General features: G+C 42.2%; 1 protein-coding gene across 7 annotated transcripts in view; it reads left to right on the top strand.

Annotated features, from left to right (window-relative positions):
- Positions 1-12,177, top strand: part of esrrga (estrogen-related receptor gamma a) — a 143,889-nt gene that overhangs the window by 112,685 nt on the left and 19,027 nt on the right. For 5 of the 7 annotated variants that reach the window (XM_058629435.1, XM_058629429.1, XM_058629431.1 and 2 more), the window contains 2 exons: positions 4,256-4,366; positions 7,925-8,107. In XM_058629435.1, the coding sequence (XP_058485418.1) occupies positions 4,256-4,366; positions 7,925-8,107 (294 nt within the window). The remainder of the gene's footprint in view (positions 1-4,255; positions 4,367-7,924; positions 8,108-12,177) is intronic. The other 2 variants (XM_058629433.1, XM_058629434.1) reach the window with 1 other exon arrangement.

A 12,177-nucleotide genomic window follows, 5' to 3' on the forward strand; every position in this document is an offset into this window, starting at 1 on the left:
TAGCAATGTTGTGTCTGTCCTGAGTGAGTGTGTGTGTGTGTGTGTGTGTGGCATCTGGTTGCATCTCAGTCAGAACAGAGCGATAATGGGAATACAGAGAGAAGAGGAGAGGAGAGAACAGGGATGAGTATCAAACTGCTCTTGGAGTTTTTAAACTGTCTACGTGACTCTCAGTGTTGTAGTTGAGTTGCTAAGCCTTGATATCAAGTCTCAGTGTTTCAGTAGTTCAGTTAAAGAAACCCCCAACTCTGTGTCACCCTTTCATCTTTTTACATATCTACATATACTGTGTAGCTGGACTTATGTATGGATATTGCACTTTATGTAAATGACTCTTATTTATATCTTGAAGGTGACATAGACCGGAAGCTCCAATTAACGCTGCGTTTGTGTGTGTATCTGCGTCATTACCTCGTTTATGAAACCCTAAAGTTTCAGAACAAACAGTTCAGCCACTGCTGAGAAAATAGTGTTGTATTGTTTTCCTGGGCTCTGCGAAGCGGATCGACACTTCCTTAATTTGATGTCGTCATCAGAAATCCTCACCACCGTTGCGCCTCCCGGTGCGGGCACTAGTCCGGGCACATCCGGTTGCGTACATTCAACCGCAGAAGAAGAAGAAGAACTAGTCTCGTTGTAGCTGCTGAGATGCAGAGCATCCACCGTGCCAGAGGGGGAGCTGTGTATCTGAGAGCTGGCCTATCTATTACGTCACTTCCAGGTACCTGGCCAATCACAGGACAGTAGGAAAGCTCTCGTTGGCTGGCCAATCACAGCAACTGTTTGGTCTGAAACAGCGCGGCTGACGAGAGCGTCAGTGAGGAGATATTTTGATCGGCTCGTTTGCAGCGATTAGGAGGTTTTTAATCATGAAAACAGGTTAATATATGTAAGTAGACCTCCATAACTAACATATATGTGTGATACAAGCATTCTATGTCGCCTTTAAAAGAACCTAGTTTGTGTTTGTATGTGCCTTGAATTATATTTTTTTTATTGAGATTGAAATTTAAGTGTCAGTGGATGATTCAGGGCGTCTCTTTAGGCACATTAACGCCAAAGGCTGTGAACACACCCCCGTGCTTACACGTCGACGTGTTTGCAAAGCCACAGGCAAACAAACAAGAAAAGGTCTCGATGACTTTTCCGTCTGTCCTCATCCTCAGCTTTCCAGTCTAAATGCAGTCAGTGATCGAGTCCAGGTCCCTGTCATCAGTGCTCAAGGAGTCCGGCTCGAGTATTACATCACTGCGCAGCCTCATAGTGTGTTTTTCATAAACACCAACTCAAAGGCCAACTCTTTTTAAAGACTGCCACACAGTTGTCACACACACACAGGCCCACTTTCACAGAAACACACACACATTCACACACCAGTGACAGCCACCTGTCCCCTGCCTCAGGCAGCGCTGCTCTGATTTGGTCCAAACAAACGTCACCACATGATGCTACACACTTTTCTCCTGTCAGGCTTTCTCGACATGTCCATGTACATGTTTTGTGATTTTTGGAACTTCTCCCACACACACGTACACACACACACACACACACACACACACACACACACATGCATACTCATCTCCTCACCCATCAGTTCTTAAATCCACAGAAGAAAACACTTGGTGGTATTACGTCAACATGTCGTAGACACACACACACACACACACGTGAACCTATGATCTGGGGTGAAACAGACTTCAACCCTGTTACATCTTCAATTACCATAAAAACGACTCCCCTCTTTCTCTCACACTTCCTCACCCCTCATTGCCTCTTAAAATGCCTCCCCCCCCGCCTGCTTTCTTTCCCGCCCTCGCTCTCTTTCTTTTGCTCTGATCAAATTTTATTTGTCTTCCCTCCTCCTCCTCCTTCTCCTCTCTCACTTTTTCCTCACCTCTCTTTCCCTCTGTCTTCCTCTTATCATATCATTGACCATCTGAAATCAATCCAATCCTCTTTTTCACTCTCTTTTTCCACGCTTGCAGGTTCTCTCTTCAAAACCACTTAGGTGTCAAAGGCATTTCACTCGCAATCCCTCAACTGTTCAAGAACACGCACGCACGCACACGCGCGCACACACACACACAGAGAGCGACGTCAGCGCAGTGTAAAAATCTTTACTGATGTGATCAGTGCAGATGCTGCTGCTGACAGACAGCAACAAAGGATTCACCTTCATCACTGTCAAGTGTGTGTTTGTGCATGTGCACATGTGATTGTATACAGCACGTGACATAAGTACTTCATTGACCCTTAAGGCCTTTTTAAAGGAGCTCTACTGTAAATACACTGAGGACCTGAGAAGGTGATGAAAACACAACATAAGTAAACATTTTCAATATGAATTCATTTCAGTATTTTTACCATTTAACGAGTCGAGGCGGACTGTTAGTTGACATCATTTAAACGTGTAGTGAAGTTCTGTAACCTCTTTAATTTTATTTTATTCTTTTGTTTAAAAGCACATCCATTACTTTCCCTTCCCCTCACACGTTCCAGCTCTTCTCCTTCCTCGTCTGTCCTCTGCCTTTTATCATTTCTATCGAAATGTTATTTCTTTTTTTTTCCTAATTTTTCATCCCATCCCTGTATTATGTTATTTTCTCACCCTATTCTTTTTCACCTTTACATTTTCCTTATCCTTCCGTTTCCTCTCGTCTTTTCTCCTCTCTCCGTCTTCTCTCCTTGCCCATTCTTTATGATTTGAAGGCTCATTTGTTAAAAGAAGGTAGAGCCACTCTCACTCTCCCTCTTGCCTCTTCCTGTCTCTTTTTTTGTGGGGGGGGGGGCTTTAGAAATATAATTTTCAATTTTTAATTTGATTCATTTAGATTTGATCATTAATCAGTGCTGGGAGAGAGTTAATTTGCTGGAAAATAGATGAGGTAGTTAGAGAGGGCTCTTTATGAAGTGGTGCTCGGTGCAGCAGTCGGTCCTTTAGGCAAAAGGAAAAAGGGGTTGAAATGTGAAAGAGAGAGAGGAGGGAGGGTTATAAGTGAGACAAGAATGATTCTTATGGATGTCTGCTCCTATTTTAATATATAAGCACTGTGTAAGGTTGTAGCAGTTCCTGCATTCACCGATATCTACCTTGCCTGTTTTTTATTCAGTCTTTTTTTCCATCCTCTCCTCGGTCCTCAAGCTTTCCTAGCTCTGTCCTGCTTTCTCTCGGTCTCCTCCTCTGACCAGTCACTGACCCGGGTTGCGACTGGACAAGCTGCTTGTCAGAGCTTACGCAAAACACACACATAGACCCAGAGAGGGAGAGAGAAATAGGTGTGTGAGTGGGTTTGTACCCCCTGGCGTTAAGAGTTTCTTGACCGTTTGCTGACACTGTACCTGGACTGTCAGCCCTTCTGTCTAACTATCATCTCACACACACGTGTGTCATGTGCAGTTCACTGAGCAGGAGTTAGAGGTGGTGTGCATTTTCTCACCCATATGACAAGTATGTGCATATAAAACACACCTAAAATGGTGATATATGTCATTTTAAGCACTGGCAAACATCGTTCTTGCTTGTATTTGTATTTCACAGCTGGCAGGAATGTAAAAAGACTGACTTTGGAAGAAATGACAACATAAAAACACATAATTAGTACTTGAAAATGACTATGGGAGGTGAAAGGAATACGACAGATAAGTCCCGTCAACAATTTATTTATTTCACATCTGAATGTTGTACGCACAATTCACAAAAGAGTTGATTTCAAAACGTTTCGCAACTCCTTCAGATTCCTCGCCCCCCTCCCTCCCATTCTCCTCCCGAGTACATGACACCTCTGTCGTCTTTATCCATTTTTAAGTGGTAACCACGGTAACATCCAATCCCCGAAGAGATAGGCCCTAATTAAATTAGGAGTCCTTTGTGTCAATTAATTAACAAGACGGAGAGAGAGACAGAGATTGGGCAAGAGACGGGGGAAAATAGTCAGAAACCCCGAGACAAACTGAGAGAGAAATGAGAGAAATGAGGGAGATGCTCAGATTGTGCCCATGTGAATTTGTTTGGAGAGTAAAAGAGACTTTGGTGAGGGAGCAAGTGCACGCATGCTCTTTTAAAATAGCACTTAATACTCATTTCATGTGTAACCTTCATTTATCCCAGACTTTTTCGTGCCTCCCCTTTTGTTTCTGTGCTCCCTCTCGTTCCATACAAACCGCTTCTTGTCTTGTTAAGTTGGTCAAAGAAAGAGTGTAAATGTTGCGCAGAGTGTACTGACACATACTTTGTCTCATTGTCCTTTCCTCGCAGGTGTCCGTCTGGACAGGGTTCGTGGTGGGAGACAGAAGTACAAGCGCCGGATAGATGCAGACAACAGTCCATACCTGAATCCACAGCTGGCTCTGCCCCCCAAGAAGCCATGTAAGAACACAGACACGCAAAAACAAAGTGTGACTCAATGTGCATGAGTCCTTTTTTTTCTGTCTGAGGTCGAGCAATGATTCTCAAGGACAGGAAGCTGCAGAATGTCCTGGGGACACTGTAACTCATATGTGGTAACAGTAGCCAGCGCTGTACGCAGAGGTTCAATAAAGACCATTGACAGTAGGTGTGGGAATCGCAGCTTCACTTAAGACAACACAATACAATATAATATATTATACATGCTCTGTAATAGCAGTATAGTCATGATACAGCAATTTTGTGATCATTGATGTATTAAAAAAAGCCATTACAGCTAATTAGAGATGAAAAAAGATGGGAACTTTAGTTTGGGAATTTTGGAAATATTCCAAATTGGAAACTTTCCATGGGAATTTTTGGAATTCATGGAAATAAAATGCAAATTTTTGGTTGGGAACATAAATATAGTAGGCAAAAAAAAATATTGTAGCAAAATCTTATATTATGAGTCATAATATCATCAAAACAAAGCACAATGCGTGTAGGGGGCGTGGCCTCAATAGCCCTGCAGTAAGTAGTGTGAGTGCTGTGCCCCTATTATACTCAACTGTATTCACATCAAATCTTTATTTAAACTATATATTAAATGTTTAAAACTTTTAATAATTCCCATAAATTCCCCATTGATTGCCATGGAAAGATTCCCACTTTGAAAATTCTGCGACTAATTGAAGAAAACAAAAAACAATGCATTGAAAGAGGAAATGTGCCGTTGCACTTTAAAGTGCTGCTGCTTTTCACTGCTGCCCACCATTATGTTGCCGTCCCCTTATTCTGTGGCCAGTTAACTTTCCTTCACGTTACACTAATTCCCGAGTTAAGCTCTGCCACAAGGAGTCATAAAGCAGTGACACTGTCGAGCAGTTAGTGGAGACGTCTGTTTAGACTGACATACTTTCAATAAAAACATCAGTGCATTTATATCGTCAAATAATATATTACCTTGTAAAAAAAAATGGGTGGACATCCTTTCGTACTTATCTAATCCTTTTGGGGGTCATGGGGGGAAACTGGAGTCAATCCCAGCTCACATTGGGTAAGAGGCAGGGTACAACCTGGACAGGTCACCAACACCAATTATGGTCAATTTAAGTCCAGAATCCAGAATAAAATCCACACACTTGTGAAAATAATGGACACTCCACACAGTAAGGGTCTGGTCAAATTGGGACTCAAACCAGCAACCACCAGCACTAACAATTGTCCATGTAACGTCCTCTAGAAATGCACATATATAATCCCAGTTCATGCCCATGATATCACTGGGACTGTGGTAAAGGCTGTGCTCATCTAACAGGAAGGAGTTATTGTTCAGGGAACAGAGGTACAAAGGGCTACTTCTCCATTAGTCTCTACCCTAATGGAAACAGTTGGACAGTAAAACCATTAAAACACACACTCAGGGACACACAAACACACACATATAAATAGACACAGGGTAGTGAGAAGCCCATCTGTTTGGGACCAAGTTTATTTCCCCATCTCTACTGCTACCAGTTTGGGGTCATAACATTTTATACGTGTAATATTTCACGATAAAGGTATTCATTTAGTGCTGGCCGGATTGGCTGCGTTTTTTAAAGAATAAATCCACTCGCCAAAGACTGATGATTGAAAAATTAACAAGGGAAGGGAGTGAATTAGACTGAGAGGGAGACGGCAGACGGGAGGGGGAGGGAAGGAAGGCAGACGGGGTGTGGGGGGGGGGGGCGGACTAGCCAAAACTCTAATCCGGATTAAACCCAATCTGGCAACCACATTAAACTACAGTTAGCTCTCCAGCTAACTGTCTGCTTACACACACACACACAGATAAATTCTGCGGTGTTTGCAGCTGGGTCCCTAAAGCCCACTTTGCTTAAAGCTGGAGCATATTCTGCTTTTAACTAATAATGCTGAATGGCTGCACAGCAGTTAACCACGCCTTCTGCATTACTAATCATTGAAATTATGGGATGAACGGACATTTATAATGTGTTTATTTGTATGTATTGCCAGATTTACTTAGTGTTAACTACAAAATAGTGATTTAAATAGATATTTCCTGGCGTCTGTGAACACCGCCCTCTCACAAAAACAATGTTGTGTTGACATGGACTTCCTCACACACAGTCGATGTCTCTCCCTCTCTCTCTCTCTCTCTCTCTGAAACACGCTCACAGCCTATCTATCTGTAGCCCAGTCCCAAGCCTCTGTGTCCCCATTGATTGTCTGAGAACAGAACAATAGCCCAGGGTTTGGAAATGGGCTTCCATTGATTCTAATTAGGAAAACATTAAATAAGATTTACCCACAGATACTGCAGTGTGACCAGGATTGGTCGGTCTTAAACGACCCTGGAGCTGGAGCTATAGAGAGAAGAGAATATATACATGTGTATGTATATGTGTATTTATATATATATATATATATATATATATATATATATATATATATATATATATACGTATAAAGCTTACATTAGTGAGTGTGTGTATTTGTTGCAGAATTAGAGATGGGGAGTGTTCGATCAATATAGAATCATCCTCCCAACTCTGTTTAACTCTTTCCCACTGTTTATCTCTCTTAAGCTGTCGTGCTCTTGTCTCTTTCTGTCTGTCTTTTATAATCTGTCCATGGCTCTTTTTTCTACCTGTCTGTGCTCACTGCTTATCCCCCTTCTCTTTCTCCTCTCCTTTCCTTTCCTCTGCCACTTGCTCTCGTCTTGCCCTTCTATACCCTGTTATAATTCCCATGCTTGATTAGTCAGTGGATTAATTTGGAAACAGGGTATCAGTCTGTTACTAATGGGCCATAGAGATCTCATCACCACATGTCACTATTACCAGCTGAGCTGTTTGGCTTTCAGCATTGTCTTTTCCTTGTGTGTGTGTATCACAAACCTTTTTTTTTTTTTTTTTGTTAAAGATGTGATACAAAATATGCCACCACTATGCAACCTGATTACCAGCAGTAATCGGCTTTAATCACACCTCAGAGCGTCTCCTAATCTGGAACTGTTTCAGTCATTTTTTTTTTTTTTTTCTTTTGTCAAGTGCATTGTCATGTTAAGTCCTGACAAATGATTGGGTTTAAATGATCTAGGCACCTTTGGATTGTTGATAATGCAAGCATTTCTCATTAGATCGCACAGGAAAAACTGATGGCACAAGCCACCAATCCTCATTTCACCCAAAGCCTTACATATAAATGTATTTTTTTTGTGTATGCATGACATTTAAAGGATTAATTATGTTTTAGATAAGGTTTTTAGAGAGTCTAACAACTCTAATATGCCTACGGGTTGCATAAAATGCAGTATAGTGAAAATGTGTTGTGTTTTGATTTTATGCAATATGTGCATTTATTTTGTGCAATGTCAATGTCGGCAGTTTCCTTGTAGACGCACATGTTACGTATCTGCATATCTTATCAGGCGACTTTGCATGTGACCGTTCACAGCTTGTAGCCCAACGCAAAAAATTCACCCTCTCTCTCTGTCTCTGTGTCTTTCTCCTTGTCTGGTGGTCATGTCAGTTGCCTTTGGCTGCCTTGCAGATAACAAAATCGTCTCTCACCTGCTGGTGGCCGAGCCAGAGAAGATTTACGCTATGCCCGACCCGACCGTGCCAGACAGCGACATCAAGGCCCTGACTACGCTCTGTGACCTCGCGGACAGAGAGCTGGTGGTCAATATCGGCTGGGCCAAACATATCCCAGGTAGGTAAATCCTGACTATGATGGATCAGAGTGAATATATACATACCCAGTCCCTTCATGCTGTGTGAAGTGGCAGAGAGTGTAAGGTTCGGATGAACCTGCTCCAGATGCAGTTGCATAACACACACGTACACCTGGCACGAAAGGTGTGACCTCTCACCCTAATCCTGTCCATGCAGACAGACATTTTGAACTCCTGACCCCTCCAACTGACCACACCCTCTCCTACACACGCAAATACACATACATGTGGGGGGAGAGGTGAGACATGCTGACCTATTCACCCCATCGCTCCTTAGCTTTCCAAAATCTCCTTAGCTTTAACACAAGAACATGTGTGAGATTGTTTTTAGGAAGTGAATCTTCTTTAAGCAGAAAACAACCTTAAAAATCCAAACTTGGACTTAAATGTCTGATAGTAGAAAGAATACAATCTGCATGTCCCATGGAGTAAATGCCCTTCCATGGTTTTACTTATATTATATTTTTCTACCACTCTCCTTTTTTCTCTTAGTGAGGTTGTCTTATTTTGTCAATTCAGCTGTTCCAAGATACTGGGAGAATTATCTTAAATCAAATGTATTGAAAATGCAATTTGTTTAATGATCGGCAGCAGTGATTTATTTTATTTTAAATACTAGTACTAATAATGATTCAAAAGTACCTTAACAAAGAGTAGATGCATGTAGGCCTATTCATAGACACTGTAACACAGAGGAAGACGGCGAAAGATGAGACAAAGAGAGGAAAATTATAATCTGGGTTTGGCCTCAGCGAGGAATCCTGCTGTCACAGCAGAGAAGCAGAAAGAGCAGTGTCTCAGATTTGCACAGATTAGGAGAGAGGTTAGTCCCATTATAGAGTAGAATAGAATAGAATCATCCCTGATGCCGCTGCTCACACAGAACAGGGGGGTTGTAAAAGTATAGGGAGAAATAACAGAGACATAAATATCACTCAGACACGCCGTGTGAATCTATATCGGTAAAGTCGATGCCGATGGATAACAGGGTCTCCAAATGATAGTTTATGTATTTTTGTATGTGTCTTTATGTATATGGAGAAAAGACAGAGTAAGATGAGATGATGTCCTGCTTCTTGTTAGTGAATTGATCTCCTTGCTGCTGTCTGGGCAGTAAGCACAAGTATATATGAATCCATATAGTTTTTATTTCTCTCATCTCCATGTGATCCCTTTTCTCCATATTTGCCGCCCTTATAATCAATTCACCTTTCCTCCTATTTTTTTTTTTTTACTCTTCTGTTTACACACTATACAGTAAATATGTATACATACACATAGAACACTCACAGACACACACAGTAATGTACTCAAAAAGATACACATTATGTCAGTTTCATCAATCATTTTGTGATTGGCCTTACTTTTGTTGTTATTTTTGTTGTCTGCATGTGTGTGTGCGTGTGTGTGCAGCGTTCTGTGTGGAGAGAGAGTGAAGCGCAGCAATTGTTTGGCGGAGGAGAGAAGATGGTGTGATTAGACGAACGAAAAAGGCAATCCACCGCTCACGGAGAAAGATAGAACTCTTCATCTTCCAAGTGTGTGGGTGTGAGAGAGAGAGAGAGAGAGAGAGATTTGAACACCTTATGAAATCCTCACGTTTACAACTCTGAGCGCTGATCTAATGCTCGCACATAAACACACACACACACACACACACTGTTCACTCATGGTGTCAAAAAGAAATACTACACACACAAAAGGCAAACAATAAGGAGTCTGCGATGACTTAAGTCTTGAATAGAATTGAACAGAATCGACCTGTTAACCCTTTTTGAATCTGTTTTGTTTTACATCTCGGTACGTCTCTCTCTCTCCCTCTCTCTCTCTCTCTCCCCCATTCTCTCTCTCCGTGCATGTGTGAATGCATACAGACACACATCTTCGCTCGCCATGGTACAGTAACTTTTTTAATCAAATTGATGGAGAGAGACAAAGAGGGGGGAAAAAAAGAGGCAAAGAGAGGAGAGGTGAAGCCAATTTATGCTTCATGATATGGCTGTGCGGCACTCACACACACACACACACACACAGTCACAGAGAAAAGACAGAGCACAGCACACACACACACACACACACACACAGGCTGCTAACAGTGGTAACAACGTGTCAAGGCGAGCGCCAGGCAGCTAATTTGAAGTCATTAGATGTCTGCCGTACTGGCAACAATTTGTTACGCTCACACACACGCGCGCAAACACACAGCGCATACACACACTGAGTTAAGAGCCGTCTGCAGATAGCGAGGAGGCTAAATTGTAAACTAATTTAAACATCACTCAGCGTTAGAGAGGCTGCCTGCAAGACAGGCCCCCGGATAACAAGGCAAGGGAATGTGTGCACGCATGTGTGTGTGTGCGTGTGTGCGTGTACATGTGTGTGTTGCTAGTCATGTTTGACACACAGAGTCACCCAACCTTAGAGACTTGTGACAACACACACACACACATATATGCACATATCTCTTTGATTGGTTCTTTTATTCTAAATCTGTGTGTGTGTGTGTGTGTGTGCTCATTTCCTTCATGATACTGCCTATATGCAAACATTTGATATGTTATGAGGAGAGGAAAATGAGGTTTCAGACACAGTGTGTGTCTCATATTATCACAGGAGGAATGGGGGACGCTGTCACACACACAAACACACACACACCACTCACACACACCACTCACACACGCACATCTGCGTTTGAAAAAAAAAAGATGAAGCACATAGTAAATGCATGCCGGCATATACACCAGTGCACAATGAGACGTGTTTTTGCTGAGTCACTAGTGCCTCCTTACGTTTGCAACCACTGGTATCTGGCAATGTCTGTGTTAGGGCTGTCACTGTTTCCTAAAATCCTGCTCAGTAGAACATAAAATCAATAGTCGGGGCAAACGGTCCAACTTTATTTCTGATAATATTTGCCAGGAACGCAGCTCTCTTTTTATTTACAATATCACTCGTGGATGAGAACATACACTCTGAGTGTGTAGATGTCCCTGGAAGACACAGATATTTATGAGCCAGCTTATAGAGAGTTGCAGGTATGTGATGCACACGGTGTCTCTGCACTAAACCAGCAGCTTGCTATCTGCAGAGAGAGGAGTCTCCCTCATTTACTGTCGGATTGCATCTCCAAGATGCTGTCGCTGCTGCGGCTGACGCTGTCATATGTCAAGTCAAGTTAACTTTATTTCTAAAGCACATTTATAAACAACCATGGTTGACCAAAGTGCTTTATAGCGTTAAAGCCTCAGCAACATAAAAGATATAACACTTAAAATCAATAAAACTGAAAAATAATAAAATAGTAAAAAGGTTTAGGGACAGCTACAGAAAAGGACCAGTCGAGCAGTTAAAAGCAGTTAAAATAAGATCCCGCTGATATGTAATGCAGTAACGTGTTATCCTGGCAACTGGTTTGGTACCAGACCAAAGTCCTCATGGAGATCAAAGCTTGGTTTTAATGAGGCACAACCTCATTTCTGTGGCCGTGGGTAAGGTTATGTGTTAGATGGGAATTGTGGTTAGGGTCCGGCACAAGCTGGTTATGATTAAGGTAAAGTTTTGGTTAGTCTATCCACAGAGAATGGGAGCAGAAGTGTGTATGTGTGTGTGTAGTCAGGTCAGGTGAGAGGAAGAGAGGAAGACGAGCAAATATTTAAACAGGAGGGAATCAGAGAGTGAATTAAAGGAAAGAAAGGCCATTCAAAGTGAGCCATTTATCTGTCTGTAGAATTACCCCCTTTCTCTCTCTCTCTCTCTCTCTCTCTCTCTCTCTCTAATAACTAAATGTCTACTGGGCACTCGTGCTAGCGGCTCTTATCTAGACTCATGGACACAAAGGGAGACAGGGAGACAGACAGACGAACACTTGACTTGACCAAAGAGCCGAGAACAAATGAATGAATGAATCAACGAATAAGAGCCCGAACCTATAACACAGTCTATTTTACCAGAACCAGGGGCCTTGCCATTAGTGCTTTTTTTTTTTGTACAATCCCCTCCCCCATTTGTTCTTTATTCAAGAAAGAAATTGCTCTGCCCCCCCCCACAC

Source organism: Solea solea, chromosome 5, assembly GCF_958295425.1.
Source record: "Solea solea chromosome 5, fSolSol10.1, whole genome shotgun sequence".
In the NCBI taxonomy this organism is placed as follows: Eukaryota; Metazoa; Chordata; class Actinopteri; order Pleuronectiformes; family Soleidae; genus Solea; species Solea solea.